The sequence below is a fragment of the Haliotis asinina genome, chromosome 11, assembly GCF_037392515.1.
Source record: "Haliotis asinina isolate JCU_RB_2024 chromosome 11, JCU_Hal_asi_v2, whole genome shotgun sequence".
NCBI classification, from domain to species: domain Eukaryota; kingdom Metazoa; phylum Mollusca; class Gastropoda; order Lepetellida; family Haliotidae; genus Haliotis; species Haliotis asinina.
Window position 1 is genome coordinate 37,957,706 of NC_090290.1, and position 21,074 is coordinate 37,978,779.

At 36.3% G+C, this 21,074-nt stretch overlaps 1 protein-coding gene across 12 annotated transcripts in view; it reads left to right on the top strand.

Moving 5' to 3' along the window:
* Positions 1 to 21,074, top strand: part of LOC137256006 (histone deacetylase 4-like) — a 156,886-nt gene that overhangs the window by 104,176 nt on the left and 31,636 nt on the right. For all 12 annotated transcript variants that reach the window (XM_067793648.1, XM_067793649.1, XM_067793646.1 and 9 more), the window contains 6 exons: positions 7,989 to 8,126; positions 13,498 to 13,607; positions 18,398 to 18,532; positions 19,080 to 19,203; positions 19,730 to 19,892; positions 20,898 to 21,033. In XM_067793648.1, coding sequence (XP_067649749.1) covers positions 7,989 to 8,126; positions 13,498 to 13,607; positions 18,398 to 18,532; positions 19,080 to 19,203; positions 19,730 to 19,892; positions 20,898 to 21,033 — 806 coding nt within the window. The remainder of the gene's footprint in view (positions 1 to 7,988; positions 8,127 to 13,497; positions 13,608 to 18,397; positions 18,533 to 19,079; positions 19,204 to 19,729; positions 19,893 to 20,897; positions 21,034 to 21,074) is intronic.

Sequence of the window (21,074 nt, forward strand, 5' to 3'; positions counted from 1 at the left end):
ACGAAATATTGAAGTCTATTGAGTTTGAGCAAATTATGAGTCATGGGTGGGCCTGCCTCCAAGATGTTATTCAATATCACCATTTGATTGGGTAAGAAATATGTTTTTCTGTCTTACTGTGTATTTGTGATGTGAAGAATACTGTAGACATTAGTATATTTTTTGCTGTTATATCCAAAACCAAATATGATGTTCATACATTTGAAAAAATATTTCAAAGAGTATGAATAAGTATATCTTTTCACCACCATCAAAATCTAAAAATAATGTAAATACATTCAGTAATATTGTTTTTAAGTGTCAAGAACAAATATATCTTTTCACAGTTGTATCTAAATCCAAATATAATGTTTGTATATTGAAAAATAATGTTTTTAAAAGTCAAGAACAAGTATATTTTTTCACCACCATCATATCAAAATCTAAAAATAATGTAAATACATTCAATAATATTGTTTTTAAGTGTCAAGAACAAATATATCTTTTCACAGTTGTATCTAAATCCAAATATAATGTTTGTATATTGAAAAATAATGTTTTTAAAAGTCAAGAACAAGTATATTTTTTCACCACCATCATATCAAAATCTAAAAATAATGTAAATACATTCAGTAATATTGTTTTTAAGTGTCAAGAACAAATATATCTTTTCACAGTTGTATCTAAATCCAAATATAATGTTTGTATATTGAAAAATAATGTTTTTAAAAGTCAAGAACAAGTATATTTTTTCACCACCATCATATCAAAATCTAAAAATAATGTAAATACATTCAGTAATATTGTTTTTAAGTGTCAAGAACAAATATATCTTTTCACAGTTGTATCTAAATCCAAATATAATGTTTGTATATTGAAAAATAATGTTTTTAAAAGTCAAGAACAAGTATATTTTTTCACCACCATCATATCAAAATCTAAAAATAATGTAAATACATTCAGTAATATTGTTTTTAAGTGTCAAGAACAAATATATCTTTTCACAGTTGTATCTAAATCCAAATATAATGTTTGTATATTGAAAAATAATGTTTTTAAAAGTCAAGAACAAGTATATTTTTTCACCACCATCATATCAAAATCTAAAAATAATGTAAATACATTCAGTAATATTGTTTTTAAGTGTCAAGAACAAATATATCTTTTCACAGTTGTATCTAAATCCAAATATAATGTTTGTATATTGAAAAATAATGTTTTTAAAAGTCAAGAACAAGTATATTTTTTCACCACCATCATATCAAAATCTAAAAATAATGTAAATACATTCAGTAATATTGTTTTTAAGTGTCAAGAACAAATATATCTTTTCACAGTTGTATCTAAATCCAAATATAATGTTTGTATATTGAAAAATAATGTTTTTAAAAGTCAAGAACAAGTATATTTTTTCACCACCATCATATCAAAATCTAAAAATAATGTAAATACATTCAGTAATATTGTTTTTAAGTGTCAAGAACAAATATATCTTTTCACAGTTGTATCTAAATCCAAATATAATGTTTGTATATTGAAAAATAATGTTTTTAAAAGTCAAGAACAAGTATATTTTTTCACCACCATCATATCAAAATCTAAAAATAATGTAAATACATTCAGTAATATTGTTTTTAAGAGTCAAGAACAAATAAATCTTTTCACAGTTGTATCTAAATCCAAATATAATGTTTGTATATTGAAAAATAATGTTTTTAAAAGTCAAGAACAAGTATATTTTTTCACCACCATCATATCAAAATCTAAAAATAATGTAAATACATTCAGTAATATTGTTTTTAAGTGTCAAGAACAAATAAATCTTTTCACAGTTGTATCTAAATCCAAATATAATGTTTATACATTCAAAAATAATGTTTTTAAAAGTAAAGAACAAGTATATTTTTCACCATTGTATCCAAATCAAAAATAATGTAATTACATTCAATAATATTGTTTTTGAGAGTCAAGAACAAGTATATCTTTTCACAGTTGTATCTAAATCCAAATATAATGTTTATATATTGAAAAATATTGTTTTTAAAAGTAAAGAACAAGTATATTTTTCACCTCTGTATCCAAATTGAAAAATAATGTAATTACATTCAATAATATTGTTTTTGAGAGTCAAGAACAAGTATATCTTTTCACAGTTGTATCTAAATCCAAATATAATGTTTATATATTGAAAAATATTGTTTTTAAAAGTAAAGAACAAGTATATTTTTCACCTCTGTATCCAAATTGAAAAATAATGTAATTACATTCAATAATATTGTTTTTGAGAGTCAAGAACAAGTATATCTTTTCACAGTTGTATCTAAATCCAAATATAATGTTTGTATATTGAAAAATATTGTTTTTAAAAGTAAAGAACAAGTATATTTTTCACCATTGTATCCAAATTGAAAAATAATGTAATTACATTCAATAATATTGTTTTTGAGAGTCAAGAACAAGTATATCTTTTCACAGCTGCATCTAAATCCAAATATAATGTTTATATATTGAAAAATAATGTTTTTAAAAGTGAAGAACAAGTATATTTTTCACCATTGTATCCAAATCAAAAATAATGTGAGTACATTCAATAATATTGTTTTTGAGAGTTATAACAACAAATATCTTTTTTCACATTTGTATCTAATAATGTTTATACATTAAAAAAAAATGTTTTTAAGTGTAAAGAACAAATATATTTTTTCACCATTCACATCCTAATCCAATATACCTGCTTTATGTGAACTTGTGTAATAACATGTTTTAATAATGTGTACTGTTTTGGTTCCATTGTTCAGACAAATGATATTGTCAATTAATGTTCACAATTCTTCAGGTATGTGTAATATTTACTCATGTCTTTTGCAAAATACTAACTATGAGGAACTTTGTTTACAACATTGCAAACAGTGATTACCTTTTATTACAATGATTAACTCTTTCTTAATGCATCTGAACATATGGATATGTACAAAAAAATTCTTGTGAGTCTTTAATCCACATGATTTTGCAAAAGAGTGACATTTCATATTAAACAGCACAAATTTAGAGAGTTTTTTAAGATAAAATCCCTCAAAATGTCATTGTAAATTAATGGTATAGTTTGGTCCAAAAGTCCTTAGCATGAACAGGGAGAAAGAAAGGCAGTGGCTGGGTTAAACTGACATGGCTGTACTTTCTTTGTATATTTTTATGGAATATCTGCAAACGATCATTTTAAAAACAGAACCAGGATGTATATTTGGACAAAAGTGTCATAAAATTACTATGAAAGAGAAAGAGGGACATATATATGGGGTCAAGTGTCCTCAGAATGAATAGAAAGCAAGAGAGGCTTTGGCTGAGGCAATTCCCAATGCAAACTTTAACTGATACTTTTTTATACGGACTCCACATAAAGAATAACTTTAAGAGAGAAAGGTAGACATATATTTGGGTGCATGTGTCCGTAGAATGAACAGGAAGGTCAGGGTTCAAACACTGTCAAGTTTTCTTCAAATATTGATTACAACTCCCACACTTTGGCTGATGCAGGTTAAGTAGGAACGTTGTCCACACAACTCATCTTATCAAGTAACTTTGAGCAGGCTGCCTCTGTGTTTTCCTTGTGTTGCCCAAGTGTAATCTCCCCTTCGATGTGTGCATGCTAATAACTTGATGTTGTGCTCTTAATCTGGCCTCATCATCAGAACGTGCATGTCAGATGGGTCACAGCTAGTCATTTCATTGTATCACAAACAATGTACACTATGAGGCAATAATGAGATTGTCAACTTTCATAAAAATGTTCGTTCAACCTGTTACCTGTATTGGTCAGAATATTTTCAAATTTGGTCAGCATATTTTTTTTTGTCGATAGGAGAAGCGCACTGCAAAGTTTTGTTTAGATTTCATATTTTTTAAAGAGTTGCATCACCTTGCAGATTTTGAACTCATGGAATTTTTATTTAACCAATAATGTGAACATATTTAATGGATATTTTTCAAATTTGAGGACCACCATTTATATTTATCTAATATCAAAGTAATATTTTCATGTGTTTTTTTTATTTTAATATCAAGAAGTATCGCAAATTACATCTCTTAAGCTCTTAAAAAAGTCCCTCATTAAATTTGATCAACTTTGCAATAATCTAATGGATATCTTACAGATTGGGGTATTGAATTCTTAAGGGAAAGGTGCAGTGTTTGATACAGATCTTGTATTTTTTTAAAGAAAAACCGTTATTAATTGTTGTTCAGCTGAAGTCATGGTTTGGGGTATAAATGAGCTGAGTTCACACTTTTTGGCTTCTTGAGTTATCTATTTTCATGTATTTTTTGTTATACCAGTGTATGAAATAGTCACAAAATATTGCAGACCAGGTGCACCAAGTAGTCTAAATATTTAATGTTTTTATTTTTCCAGAATTATTATTCTGAGAAGGTTTCCACACTTTAATACTACACAAATATTATAAACAAGATAACACTGATTTTGCAGCATTGATTTGTTGATGATACTAATTTGAATTTTGAATTTTGATGGTCATATTGAGCTGTGAAAACTGAGATTTTTGTTTTGATGAACTGAAAGTTATGCCTAAAACACATTGTAAAATTTCAGAAGCTAGTCAGATATGGTTTTCTGAATCTTCAGCCAGAAAACCTGTTTGGTAGACTTGTATGAGATCAACTACATTTGGAAATAATGACTCATTCTGGAATTTTGAAGATATGTTTCAATATTGTATGAACTCCCAACGCCAAGACATATTTGGGCTGAAGTCAGAAAGACGTAATGATGACATTGTACAGACAAATGACATGGTTACTACTTAAACAGTTAGTGAGAGATTACACTTTGGATAAGGTCAGAAAAGGGGGTCATTTGGAGTTTTCTTGTCAATCTGAAACTCTGAATTTGTTTCCTTTTTGGAATATCTATTTTGAAGTAATTATTTATCAGTTGTTACTTAAGACATATCCCACTCTTGTTGACCAATCTTTGAATGCTTATAGTTGTAAGCAAGTTTGTTTTGTCCAATGAAAGCACACATTGTTTTGTGTTAATGTCTTGTGGTTCAATCTGTAGCTGATTTCAGTTCTTTACATCTCGTAAATTTTCATTTAAAACATATTTATAGATAGCAGTTTTCTTTAAGGCATGTTCTCCAAGTTTATTTTCAACAAATGTCAGTAATTTTATAAATTCAAATTATCTTCCAAAGCTTAATGGCCTTTTAAATAAAAGAAAATATTTTTGGTCAAATAAATGAAAAGATTTATCAACTTTTTATCAGGATTATTGATTAGCGTCCTTTAATGTTCATTTGTACATCGAGATTTGCTATCATATCAGCCCTGAATTTGCATCTCAGTAATTAAATTGATTTACTAAAGAAAACATGAAGCTCATTTTGCTTTTAACAAACTAATAGTTAAATTTTTTAAATCAAGCAAGGACATATCTCAAGAATACATTTTTAAACTTAACATCCTTGCGTATTCAGTAAAATGAAATTTGATGATTTACAAAAATGTCCTGCTGACTTCTAAACGAGTTGCTTGTTGTATCTCATCATCGTATACAAATGATTGTCTAAGCAGAGATGGAACAAATCTCTCATTAACTTTTCTTCAAAAGTTTGAGTGCCTTAATCAATCCCAATTCATTTCATAGTTATGGCAGTTTAATTTTTATGAATTTACTAAAATGATTTTCAGCTGAAAACACAGATTTATAAAATGTATATCAATGGCTCATTAAATCTGCATTTCATTCTGCTAAAGCTGTCTTTGAAAAATACATTCTTGTTTAAGTCAGTTAATGTAGAACTTGTGCCTTCTCTCAGATTCTGACAGGAATGGTTAATTAAGCCGAGATATTTTTGAAACATCTATTTTCTCCTGTTTTCCTCTTGTTCAACTCAAAGGCCAGAAAGATGGGCCGTGTTTTGTTTCTCAGTGTATTTATAGCATTTCCATGTTGGTAGACGGAGAATGAAGAAACAAAATAATGAAACAAAATGAATCGTTGCTGTTAGCAACTGGCTAGTATCAAAGTGGATGAAATGAGAGAGGCTTCACAGGAGTGGGTGGCTGGCTTGTGTGTCTGATTCTTATGATGTTGATATACTTAGTTTAATGCTTCCAGACACTACAGAGTACCTGTTTAGTTGTAATGTCAGGTGTTTGAATTGAAAAACTGGGAACAGTTCAAGTTCATGAAGGTTGATTGTTTGAGGTGTTTAGGAACAGCGGATTGATGAATATTTCAAGCAATTTGAGGAAACGTTAGGATGTTAACTTGGCATTTTCATTCCACGACTGTTTGGAATGATCTGAAATATTCTACTCAAAAGAAGTTAAGGATCACTTGATGATATAACTGTAGTTGAAAGAGCTGGTTGATCCTAAATTTCTTGAGAGTAGTATATCTGTCATGGCGTGGTTATGAGCGTGTAAATAGATAATGATTCTCTACCTCAATATTACATTAATGATATGTTCTGGAACAATATTTGGATGTGATTTCCTAAGAGAACTATGATTGTCACCTTCAAAATCATTCTTCAAACTGTCATTGCTAATACATGATTTGTTTCTAAATGTCATGTCTAACATAAGATGCCTAAATACTTCACATGGCTGTATATCATTATCAGGAAGTTGCTATGGTGCTGCTTTCTTGTAGACTACATCCATTAACAAAAGTAACATTTCACCTTTATCTTGGTATTTTCCACCATCGTAAATCTGCCATAGTTTTGCAATACTGATCTTAACTAGATGTCAAAAACATTCTTTGGAAATGAAAAAAAGACTGGTTTGAAAGATTGAAATATTTGGTGGGGAGGCCTTTGCTATTCAAGATGAGCTGATGCAACTAGCCTCCTACGCAAGTTGAAATGTGATAAACGTAATATTTGAAAAATAACCAATGGAAAAATAATCACATCTGCAACAGTATAGTTTTTCTGTCCATTATGTCTTTTCTTATAAGCAACAAATTATATTTTAGTGTTTGATCATTTGATATGTCCAATGACAGTGACTTTCTTTCTTCAGTTTTGTCACTGCATATTCCTAGATGTCAGGATGTATTGAATACTCAAGGATATGTTTTCATGGGGATGCTGTAACTACAGTCATTGGGTTCAAATGAAAATTATGAATGATTCGATAACTTGAGAAAGATATAGGTGTACAAGACATGCAAAATACATGCCTAAACCTCTAAACCCACCAGTATCCCAACATATCATTGTACGTTTCATGATATATCACAGAGAGCGTTGTTCATGAAACCATGTAGTGTTGTGCTGTTTTCATGCTTCACACCAAGGGGTGACAAACAGCTGGTGGAACAGCACCATCGGGCACTTCAAGTGTCACTTGCCACAACAAATCCCTAGTCATAAAACGGCCATTGCTCTTTTCCCAGCTGCTTGTCACCCCTCGGTGTGAAGTGTGAAAGTAGCACAACATTACATGATGGTTTAAACAACTTTTTCATGATCGATCATAAGACGTCAGATGCTGTGTGTTGGGTACAGAGGTTTCAGGACCATGGGTCTGATTTTTGTCTTGTGCACTTACCCCATTTTGAGTTATTTAGTCATTAATCATTCTCATTAGAACCCAAACAGACTGTAACTCAGGTCTGTCAGTCATTGTCAACATAGTTTGATGTGAATCAAAATCATGAAGTCCTTGTTTAAATGCTTTCTGACAATTGGTTTAGATTGAGTAATGTATTTACGTTGTACATGAAACAAGCAAATATGTAAAATTGATTGATTGAAATAGGGGATTGTTGAAAATGTAATTTGTTTTACATAGATGTACAATGTGTAAATACAGAAAAGGTTGAAATTGAAAACTTAGAAGCACAGACCGATCAAGAGATTCTTGCAGTGGATGGGTCTTCATATTTTGAATTATTTTACTTGATTAGTCAATGTGTTTCTTTCAGACAGCTGCTGCCTGCAGACATTACATAAGTATTACCCATTTGTCGATTTCAGCATCTGAGCCAAATATTCTTAAAGTGCGCTCGGCTTTGAAGCAGAAATTGGAAACACGTCGCATAATTACCCACAGTCCTCTAGTTCGGAGACGGGACAAAGGACCATTACAACTTAAGCGTAAAACTCCTCTATCAAGTATGTACTCATACGGTATCTGGTCAGTTGTTATTAGCTTTGATTGACAACGCGGTACTAATTACTCATGTAATCTTTATTTACCATGCAAATATATATCTTTGTTAAAACATGTTTCTACTGACGTTGTATGTAGTTATGACACATTGGGCTTTGAATGAAAACTCTCCAGTCAAGAGTGCTCAAGTATGCCGTAATGGTGGTTATTCAAGGGAGGTAACTCAAATGAAATATCATCCAGTAAGTCGGTCATGTGATTTGATCATGTGATGCAGTCATGTGACCTGCCTGTTCAAGTACCCTTGTGACCTTGACCTTGAACCCAGCTAACCACCCTTCCCAAAAGTTTGTCCGCATGGCGAATGATTGATTGCAAATTGTTTACATTAACATACGCAACCATTGGCAAGTCGGAAATAACAAACGTAAATAACAGCAGTTAGAGGTTGGACTGAAGTGTGACATTTGTTTTTTGCATGAATTAGACTTTGAAACTAACATTTCTTTTACCATTTTCGTATGTCAAGGCGTGAGTTATTGCTCATGCCATCAGTAGGGTTAACTAGGATTTTTTCCTTGCCCATTTAGATGCTATAAGAGAGATATGTTGTGGATGATATGATTTATGTTTAAACAAAAAAACGTATTTGGCTTGTTTTCAAGCCAGTATCTAAGAGCATTGCAACATGTGGAATTTGGAGGTTTGCCAGGTGTATCCAGGAATTTCATTCCAGGAAAAACATAATCTCCTCTTTGCAGTGTTTTCATCACATAGCTTTAAATGTGGGTTTGTTATCTAATATGTAGTACTTTTCCATCAGTCTGAATGTTCAGTTGGCGAAAGAATTTTCATAATGTGAGTTCACAGAAGATTTGTGAATGGTACTCTGAAGCTCAAAATGTTTGGCATGGTAGGTGCTATTTGGAGAATGAGTATACCACATCTTAAGAAGGAACGTAGCAGGTCATTCCAAAAGTGCAGTGGCAGTGGGATAGCCAAGTAGTTAAAGCATTTGCTTCATGCTGAAGACCTGGGTTTGACTCCACATGAGTATAATTCTGGTGTCCCTTGCTATGATATTGCTGGAATATTGCTAAACTCATTCTGTCCAAAAATATATCTTCATGAAAAGTAACTGATGACTTTTGCGGGATCATACTTTGGAGATTGTTTCTTCTTTCTCACAAGAAAGAGAACATATTGCCTGAGGCCACTCTTCCCAAGGTCTTTCAGAGTTGAACTGAACCACATGCAGATCTTCTTATGGTATTCCAGGCCAGAAAAAGTTGCCTGAACCTTCTGCAACTCTTCCTATGGGAGACCCGTGAAGGTCCCGGGGTAGAATAGGCCTTCAGCAACCCATGCTTGCCATAAAAGGCGACTCAGTTTGTCGTAAGAGGCGACTAACGGGGTCGGGTGGTCAGGCTCGCTGACTTGGTTGACACATGTCATCGGTTCCCAATTGCGCAGATGGATGCTCATGTTGTTGATCACTGGATTGTGTGGTCCAGACTCGATTATTTACAGACCGCCGCCATATAGCTGGAATATTGCTGAGTGCGGCGTAAAACTAAACTCACTAGCTCGCTCACTCTTCTTATGGGATATATGGGCCTGGACTCTCATGTGGCTCTTCCCATTGGCTATAAGGGAAGGACAGTTACCCTGAATCTCCTGGAACCCTTTCCACGGGATTAAGGGCAGCAGAGTCGCGAGCCCCTCATGCCACCCTTCCAGTGGAGTTTTAGGGCCAGTAGGTACCCTGTACCTCATGAAATGTTCATGTGGAGAATGCAACTCTTCATTTTGAATTCCATGGCTGACTGTTCCCTCTTGCTCTCTATTGAAATGCGTATGTTGCTGATTCAAATACAGGTGTAATGTTGCTGACAGATGCAAACTCACTTCACATGTGTCATTGACCTTCAATGCCATAGTCATCTGCCCATGAAGGGGTCAGTAGATGGAGCTAGCAGATATATGATAATGGTTGAGGAATTTGATATGAGGGCACATCGTGGAAGAGGCGCCACACGGAAATGCCACTATTGCTTAAGTACCTTATTCATTACTCATGCACACAATTCGCTTATTCTTTCTTTTTTTCTCTCTCTCTTGCTCTCTCTCTCTCATGCACACAGTAGCTTACACTCCATTCACTCCAAAACTTGTTTTCAGACATAAATAACCTCTCATATTAATTGGCATTGACTCTCACATATTGGCTTACACTCTCACACACTGGCTTACACTCGCACATCTTGGCTTACACACTCACACACTGGCTATCACTCTCACACACTGGCATACACACTGACACATTGACTTACACTCTCACATATCGGCTGTCACTCTCACACATTTGCATGCACTCTCTCACATTGGCTTTCACTCTCAGACATTGGGGTTACATCCTCACTTACTGGCTTTGAATCTCATTTCACTCATTGGTTTGCACTTTTACACAAGGACACACCGTCCTACATTGGCTTACCTTCTTACACCGCTTACATGCTCTTTCCTGTTACTGACCTTTGAAGATGCGGTTTAGAACTGATCGTCTTTCGCCTGTGGTTGTCGTCAGAGGCAACTAACAGGACTGGATGTTCGGGCTTGCTGACCTGGTTGACATGTCATCGTATCCCAGTGGCATGGATCTTTGCTCAAGTTGATCACTAGATTGTCTGGTCAAGTCTCAAGTATTAGCTGATCACAGCCATATAGCTGGAATATTAATTAGTGCAGCGTAAACCTAAACTCACTCACCCACTCCTATTTACAGTCTACCTCTTAAGGTATTCCATATTTTGTGACCATTAGTTTGAAGATATTCTATTTACGTAGCACCTTTGGCATAACTGTGAGGGTAGTTTCTGCAGTATCTTCAGTAAGTGAAACGGCATGTGAGTGAGTGAAAGAGGTTTTAAGCTGTGTGACCTTCAGTGGTGCGATTTGTTCTGACATTCTTCACTTAATTGTCATAGTGGTGCTGCTCCCCTCTCTCCATCGTCCACACACTGCAATTTATGAGAGATTTAGTGTGAACTTTATACATGTCTTCACAATGGTGGGAAATGTGATGAGTGCACATTTGTGATGACCGAGTCAGCCTGACCTGGTAATGGGATGAAGGCAGCAAGATCAAGGAGACTGCTATGTTCTCTGAATTATTTACTATCATGGACTTTTCTCAGCTCCATCTTGATGCTGCTTGGCATTCTTGCTCTGCTATGTACACGCTACGCAACTGATCATTGTCCAGTTTGTTCTAGTGGATAGTAAGGCTGGTGGTTTGATCCCTAGACATTCTAAGAGGGAACTTGTCCATAATTATGGATATGAGCCAAGGACTGGTTATCCTTGAGTCTGCATACCGTGTCTGAATTGGTTTCTATGTAAAAGTGCTGCCAGTTTGCACTATAAAACTGGTATTAGTCACAAACTTGCTTGCACATTGCTCTATAAGATGTATAACTCAATTGAGTTCCCAACGCATCTGTCCAGACATTTCCGTGGCCTCTTCAGCCATCCTTTCAATTATGGGTATAACTCCTCTTTGTCTGCATCCCATCCCCCCAGGGAGATCAGTCATGTTGGTATCTTTCTTTACCACAGTGGTTAGTTCAGTAGTCCAGTGGTTCAAGTGTTTGCCCATCATTTGTGAAGGTCTGGGTTCGCCTCCCCACGTTCGCTTCCCCACATGAGTAGAATGTGTGAAGTCCATTTCTGGTGTCCCCTGCAATGATATTGCTGGAATATTGCTGAAAGTGGTGTAGAACCTTTCTAAACCACTATTTCAGTTAGCAATGGAGGATAGTTCAGTGGACTGTACTGCAACATTTCCTCTAAAGATTTGCCACCTTTGGAAGTATCAGAATCGGCTGGTCACAAATTTCAATCCCATGATATAGGTCCTTGGTATGACAATACTTTGTCCATGATAGGGGTTTCTAGGGTGGTCAAATGCCTCGGAAGAGTTTCCTTCAGGACCTTCCTGGCACAGCTGGCACAACTGACACATAATGCATGCTTCACTCTAGAAGACGCCCTTTCAGCATGGCTGGATCTCAGAACTTCATTCTTTCACGTTTACAGCATCAAAAGTTGTGCATTTAGCCCACTGACCACTCAAGGTCGTGCCCATAGCAACTATACATTCAGACCAGGGTGTGCTTATTGCACTCGTTACTTCACTGGATTGATGCTCATGCTGTTGATCACTGGATTGTCTGGTCCAGACTTGATTATTTACAGACCGCCATCATATAACTATAACATTACTGAGCATGGCATTAAACAACAAACTTTACCAGCATATATAGCCACGTGAAAGTTTGTAAATTACATACAGTATATACTTCCAGAAAGTCTAGACAGTGAATTATCATTGTGTCTGTGATGGACCAATTTTCTAGACATTTTTGATAATTACAAAAGACACTGTGGAGGATGGGAACTCCATCAGTACTTGACAGTATCATGCAGAAGAGGAGATGGTCTCCATGGTGATCTGATTGGGGTTGTCATGGTTTCACTTCACTTCATCTGAGTGGTCGGAATTCAGGATTCAGAGTGCCATCACTTCCGAAAGGGGCAATGGTAGCCTTGTGTTGAAAGCATTCGTTTGTCATTCCAAAGCCCCGGGTTTGATTCCCCACATCAGTACTATGTGTGAAGACCATCTCTGGTGTCCTTGCTGTGGTTTTGATGGAATATTGCTGAAAGCAGTGTGAAACTAGGCTCACTCACTCCTGAAACGGTGGCATGGTGCCCCAGTCATCTAAAGCATTGCATTACATGATGCAGAACGGCTTCTCCATGTCATGCCAGAAATCCCAGTATGTCCTGAATATCTCTGCATTTATCAGGACCGGAAACCTGAGTAAGTGAGTGAGTTTAATTTCAGCAATATTCCAGCAATATTCCAGCAATATTAGAGTGGGGAACACCAGAAATGGGCTTCACTCTCTCTACATATTCTGGAAATCGAACCTAGGTCTTCAGTGCAGAGAGTAGATGTTTTAAACACTCTGTTACCTCACTGCTCTCAATATCTTAGACCGTTCCTTATTTCATCTGCCGTCAATCTGTCATGTGCTATTGTTCAAAGTAACATTAAACTTAACTTTCTCGCATTAGAAGCCAAGACCTCACACAAGTGTTGGTTAGATCTGGGTTTATAAAATTTTGTCTCCACTGTCAACACCAGTTCCTTCTCTCATTTAGTTAACTAGGCTTACTTGGTCAAATTCTGCCATGAAGACAACACAAATGTTTGGGAAGGCATAATCAATTTTTTTTTCAGTGAACAAAATAACTTATAAAAGTGCCTTGATAAAAGATTTAGATATCTTTGTTGATCTGTTTCAGTTGAGACCGGAGTTTGTAGTAGCAATCCAGATTCGGGGCCCAATTCTCCAGCAGGAAGCTCCCATGGTGCACTGCCCAATGGGAGTCTGTCATCACTCCACTCTAAGGAGGTAAGTCAGTTCGACAGCCAGTACTAGTTTGAACCCTACAGCAGGTGCCCTAGCCAAAAAAACAATTATTGATATTGCTGTATTCAGATTTAGTCAGCCCTTGAAATGGAGTCAGGCTGCACTTGTACGACATCTGTGAAATGTGTTTTGATATTTTGGTGCAGAAGTTTCTTTTTTTTTCTTAATGGGGCACAGATTTTGTTATCTTACACAAAACCCAACAGATTGTTGAATAAATATATTGATGTAACAGTTGGTGGACAAAAACTGGTATTGATCATGTATTATTTTAAATATATATTTTGGATACAAGCTCCACAGGGGTTCAAAATCCGATCACCCGATGCCCATGACAAGTCACTTTTCATTTCAGGCAGTCAAATAATGGTATCTTACTTGTCCATGGAGTACCAGATAATTTCTGTTTACAGATTCAAACTGCAAACAATCTCTGATTTCATTTCATGTTTGATCAAAGTGTAGCTATTAAGTTAAACAATGATAATAAAGTAGAGTTATCTTTCTTTGCTATGTCTCGCCTCTCAGTAAATAGTCCACTCAACATTAACATCAAGTAACATGTTGATTTATTAAAATCAGGGCAAGTGGAAAATTAGTCGGGGCAAGTTACTTTCTTCAAGTCCCTTGCCCTGTGACTTGACTGATCATTGGCTGCACTGCTCCAGATAGTGCAGTCTCATGGATAGGGGTAGCTAAAGCATTCACTTGTCATGCCAAAGGCCTGGGTTTGATTCCCCACATGGGCACAATGAGGGAGGCCCATTTTTGGTGTTCCATGCTGTGATATCAATGGAATATTGTAAAAAGCGACGTAAACCTAAACTCACTTGGCACAGCTTGTGTTCTCACTCAAATGTTTCGTCATTGTGGGAGGAGTCTGTCCAGGATTCGAACCCAAAACCTCAGAATGAGGCACCAAATGTCCAGCAGACGTCCAGAAAAATGGAAGTTCAAAACCTAGCTCTGTTGATCATACACTTAGTGTTCCCTCTTATCAATGTAAATTTGTTGGCCAAAGCTATGAATAAATTCTCATACGCTTCTGTTAGCAATGAAAAAAGAGTTTGCGGATAAAATAATTAAGGACAGATGAACAGATGTTTGATTATGTCTGTTGCAATGAAACTCACCCTGGACAAATACTTTAATGTTCGAAAATATTGTATATTTTTATATACATCCAATTAAATACCAGTTGTGTTTTTGTTATGTGATATTGCTTGTTTTCAATGCAATTCAGTTTGTGTGTACCTGATTCAGCTGAGAAAGTTTATGTGGCAAGCTTCAACCAGAGACCATATATCGGTATATGGTCTCTGCTTCAACTTATGCTTGCTTAAGTGTTGTTTCAGGGCATACTTATTGATTATATCTCTTTTTGATGTTATTAAATCTGTGCAGAACAATTAAATCTATGTAAAATGACAGTGGGCTTTTTAAGTAGTTCTTTACATGTAAATCAAGCATGAATATTATTGTATGAATATACATTGTGTAGAAAAATGAAATGGTTTGTACATTGTTAGATAACTACTTTTATGATGAATATTTGTTCAAATGTACTAATATCCGAGATGTGTAGTAATTAGAATGCATGTCTTTATCTATTTTATCATATGAAATATGTAGACTAGATTTCACCATTTGTGCCATCAATAAGTAAATGTATTAAATTTCTTGAGAATGGTATAAGTTATTTTGCTCAAGAAATTTGTCTTTAAATATATCTTAGAAGTAGAACAACCCTTAGTGTCAATATGTATACCTCATCATTTGAAATTTCTCACAAGCCATGAAGGTCCAGGGTAGAAAAGGCCTTCATCAACCCATGCTTGCCATAAAAGGCGACTATGCTTGTCATAAGAGGCGACTAACGGGATCGGGTGGTCAGACTCGCTGACTTGGTTGCCATATGTCATCAGTTTCCAGTTATGTAGATTGATGCTTATGCTGTTGATCACTGGATTGTGTGGTCCAAACTTCATTATTTACAGACTGCCACCATATAGCTGAAACAATGCTGAGTGCGGTGTAGAACTAAACTCACTCACGATAGGAAATAAGATAAAGTTTGCATTATGAAATGGTCCAAATACTTCACTGTTGGTAAATATTTTAAACTCATTAAATGTACGAGTTGTTTTGCTCAAGAAATTTTATCTGATAATACATGATAGCAACAATTAACCTGTAGTGCAGATAGGGAGAGGGGACCTGCCTGAACAGAATGTGTGTCTTTGAGAAGCTGATGAGTTCCTTGTATCAATCTAATGCAGATGCTTCCTTTCGGGCTGCCAAAATAGAACATACTGTAAATAGATGTGATTTTTGTAGAGCTTGGCAGTCTCACAGCACGGAAATGGGATGTGAATAGATGGAGGTTCCAGCAGTAATTCCATCACCACGGCTAGCCGTTTGGGTGCAGCATGAAATCAAGCTTGATTTTTGCCCACTCTGAGCGTTATCTTGGGAATAATTATTTTGCACTGTAGGATTTAGTTTAGATTAATCTGTATTTCTGAGTTATTGTTTGTGTTCTCGAGTAACATTGCTGACATAGTTTTCTTAAGGGTAGTCTTGTGGGTGAACGTTTGTTCATCATTCCAAAGTTCTGGGTTTGATTCTCCAAATGGGTGTTATGTGTGAAACTAATTTCTAGTGTTCCTCAGTATGAAATTGCTGGAATATTGTGAAAAGCACTTGAGATAATACTCACTGATACTTTTCCCCCTCATTTAGTGTATGACTGTTGTGGAAAGAAGAGGCATCGTGGAATCTAGCAGGTTCTTATGTCCTTAGGACTTCTTCCACAGTGAATGTTGAGGCAATAACTCTGTGTGTGATGCGATTGTTTTCTGCAACAGATGCGGTCAGTGTTTCTTGCCAAATTTATCAGTGTTTGTCCTGACTCAGAAAACCTGTGTATTTGATGCACAAATGATTTCAAGAATGCACCGAATTTAGAAGCATGTTGACGCAGTGCTAGTGGGCCAGATCGTTCAGATAATGTAACTTGTATTTTGCTGTTGTTTAGAACTACTTTGTTTAATGTTTGCCAGTTAACTGTTCAGTGATGATCAAATACCTGCCCTGCCCTACCTTATGTTTTGTTGTTATTAAACAATCACAGTTGATGTCTTGATGAAAGTTCCTAATGGAAGCTGACTTTCAAAAACTTGTCCACGACACCAGGGAGTCATTATGACTCTTAAATTTTAAATGCCTTAGGCAAACACTGGTTTATTGGTAAAGACAGTCAAGGTGGAACTGAAGTAAATCCACCCTCCAAACTAATCTTCATGTCATCGTTAATACTACCATGGTCTCTGCCACAGCAGTAGGTGTTGTAAAGGGAGGGTCCTCAGGGAGACAGGGATCGTGTAACCTAACGGTGGGTTTAAATATAGTTTGGCAGTCTGCCAGGTGGGGTTTCTTTCACTACTTGGGGAAGATGTACTTTAGGATGAGAATGCTTGATATCGACTTGTGTTAACACATCTATCTGTGAGCAGTGACACTGCAGCTCTCATTCGTCTAGAAGTGTTGATTAATGGCAGTATTCTGTCCAGATGGATTTCTGCCAGGCCCGAAAATATTACATGTTGGCATACACATGTCAGTCACTCATTGTTTTTAGGGCAGTAGGGTAGTCAAGTGGTTAAGGGTTTGCTTGTTATGCCAACAGCCTGGGTTTGGTTCTTCACATGAGTACAATGTCTGAAACCCATGTCTGGTGTCCCCCGCCATGATATTGCTGGAATATTGCTAAAAGCAGCATAAACCCATACTTACTCACTGTTTTCACTCCCACCCCAGCACTGAGACTTTCTCATTTGGAAAATCTTTTGACACTTCTTGCAAGATTGACCCGTGAAGGTCATGGGCTAGAATAGGCCTTCAGCAACCCATGCTTCCCATAAAAGGCGACTGTGCTTGTTGTAAGAGGCGACTACCGGGATCGGGTGGTCAGGCTCACTGACTTGGTTGACACATGTCATTGGTTCCCAATTGCGGAGGTCAATGCTCATGTTATTGGTCACTGGATTGTCTGGTCCAGACTTAATTATTTACAGATCGCAGCAATGGCTGGAATATTGCTGAGTGCGGCATAAAACTAAACTCACTCACTCACTCCTGCAAGATCATTAAAGTTACTATTTATTTGTCTTTTGAAATTTGAAATTTTCAAATGTCTAGAGAAAAGGGTGAATCATTATAAACTGTTGTCATCATCAGGTGTCCAGTGCGAGTAATATTTAAGTAAGTGTGAGAGAGTTGAAATAACCAGTAATTGTTATATATAAAATATATATAAATATAAATGTTGGTTTGCTATTTATGTTTGATCTGTAGCATGAGAAATAATAAGAAATACTGCAAGTTCATGTGCAGCAATATGCTGATCATTATTTCTAATTTAAAAATTTACATATATCCCTAACTACTTTTGTACACTATAGAACCTTACAGTATACGTCAGTTCTTTTATCTCTCCACTGGTATGCAAACTAAGATTTGATTTTTCTGTGTGTACGCTTGTAAGATAAAATTTATTGAGTATTTAAAAAAAAAATGAGCCATGCTTGTAAGCAATACGCTTAGCTTGGACCAAAATACTAACTGGGCCAAATTAGGGTTGTCATCTTTGATATATAGGCACTAATACGTTCTGTATTTTTCATCTTTCTACAGTTAATTTCAGGACAGTGGAAATCACCACTGGAAGATGGATTTGATGTATTTTCTATCTGTATATATATTTGTTTCAGGACAATGGAACCTACCCGTTCCCATTCCGACCTGGACTGAATTATCCCGGAACTGACCTGAGTCTGTATACGTCCCCATCCATGCCCAACATTTCCCTCGGCAGACCTCCGACCTCAGGGCCATCCTCTGTTAGTGTGAGTATTCCTACTTGTGTCACGTACGGGTTCCAGTAAACAATAGGTCTCCAGAAGCCGGTGCCTTTTTACTGTGTACCATTTTCAGTCTCACTCACTCGATGGCTCATTTGCTTGTTTACATTTTCTGAGGCTGTTAATAGTGGTGTTCCGATGATCGAAAATAATGTTAAGTTGATGTTAAGAAGGATTAAAAATAATTAACAATTGTAAAAAGTATTTTTGATTTATCAGGATTTTGTTGTTTTAGAATAATACTCTTCGAAAATTTTAAAATGAAGTAAACTAACTATGAAGGTAACATGAAATATTATGATTTACTGCTGAGAGTTATTGAACATTTGCTCTTTTTTGTATCTGACCTGATTGGTAAATGGTTCTGTTTTTGTTCATTTGGTTCTTTATAAATTCTGCACTCAGCACTGTTCCAACTGCATGTAACTGTGTTTAGGTTTAGAGTGTCTGCCTGAAGGGCAGATGGTCACTTGTTCAATTCCAGGCTGGGTCTTAGCAAGTGATGTTAAAATATGGTTCTTGTTGCTTACAGGGTTCTACATCCAGTAGTGTGGCTTCGGAGGAGGAGTTACGAGCGATGACGGCACGTCTTGGAATGCCCATTGCAAGTCACCTACTGCCAAATGCTCTACCCGGTTACTTCCCTTCACTGCCAGGTAGGTCACAGTTATTTTCCCTTTTCCCTATGCACTTCATCCTGCTTAATACTTTCAGTTGCCATTGAAGGTGCTTGACCAATAGTTTCATCACTTTTTCATTAGTATTGAGATGGTATTAGTGGAGTCTTGCTCAGTTTGCAATATAGTTTCCAAAATTGGCTAACCATTTGGGATTGCTATACCTGAGAGGTACTAGCCTGCAGAATAATGCACTGGCCCGAAATTTGTAAAAATTAAGAAACGAAGCCAAAAATTACGAAAATGGTTTAGAATAAGTTATTGCTGATATGACAGTAGTTTTCATTAAGCTGCTAATCTGATGAACAGTTTTTGCAGTCTGTGATTTAAAAGTATATAATTACTTAACAAACTGGAGAAACACAAAATACCCCATGAAACTTTGCTTACCAGTCTGGCTAGTGACTGCAAAGTTTTATTGGCCTTACTTGAATTTTACTAGCTATGCACCAGCAGATCAGGGGCTATTTTACATACTGGTGTTACTGTGTTGTTTTCCTTGTAGTGATTGATGGTGAGTTCCCACCAGGAACCAGTCAGGCATATCTCGCAGCAGCGGCAGCAGCAGCAGCATCTGGTGGCAAAATCAGCTCTCCCCTTGTCAACCCATACTCCATTCCACCGTCAGGAACAGAAGCCCCTACACACCCTGCTCACAGACTGTCTAGGTAGGTCGTTCAACGTAATCTAGTACGCCCTCATGAACAGAACCCCACAACATGCCCTGCTAACCTACTCTCTGGTTTTGCTGGTTTTACGTACATAGTTCATCACACCAACATTACGTGGTTTAAAGTACACTGGTACAGTGTCAGGAACAAGCCCCTACACACCCTGCTCACAGACTCTGTTGGTTGGTGATTCAGTGTACCGGTTCTTCGTTACAGGACCCTCTATAAATAATCTCAGATTCTCTAGATAGGTGTACCTATGAACATCCACTTTCGAGTTGATCTTCTGTAAGCCATGCTTGTTGTAAGAGGTGACTAAGGGGGATCAGAGGGTCAGACTCGCTGGTTTGGTTGAACTTGAAACGTGTCATCAGTTCCCAATTGCATGCCATCAGTGGATTGACTTGATTATTTTACTGACTGATGCCATATAGCTTGAATATTGCTGAGGCAGACATTTTTTATCAACCCTCTCTGAATATTGTTATGCAGAGCTGTGTTTAGAAAGCAGTTGTGTTAATAATGTTTTTATTCTTTTACATTTTGGTGAACAAGAAGCGTAAAGTTTAGTTTAAAAGTTAACATTTTTTGCATGCATGCTTTTGCATCTCATTGTGTACCCGCCAATGTCTGGGTTAGAATATTCTCCTTCAGTAAGCCATGCTTGTTGTAAGACGTGTCTAATGGTATTGGGTCGACATGCTTGCTGGTTTGGTTGACTCAAGTCATCAGTTCCCAATTGCATATACCTATGCACCTGCTGTTGGCCTAGATCATTGCTCATTCTATTGGATTGTCTGCTCTGGATTCAATCATTTTACAGACCTCCTGCATAATATAGCTGGAATATTGCGACATAAAACTAAGCTCACCCACTCACTCTCATGGTGTATTTAATCATTTTTGATGTCTAATCACTGGACCAAGCAATCTCATGTTAAACAGGGCCAATGCAACTTTGTTTTTATTTCTAAGAGATGACATGTAATGTTTGTGTTACAGACATCGGCCACTGGGCCGCACTCACTCAGCTCCCCTCCCTCTCGGCCACCCCGTGTTTCAGCAGCAGCAGCATCTACTACAACAACATCAGCATGATCAGTTTATAAAGGAAAACTCAAAACTATACTTAAAACAGGTTAGTTGCTTCACTTTTTGTTTCTTGGTTTTTGTGAAAGA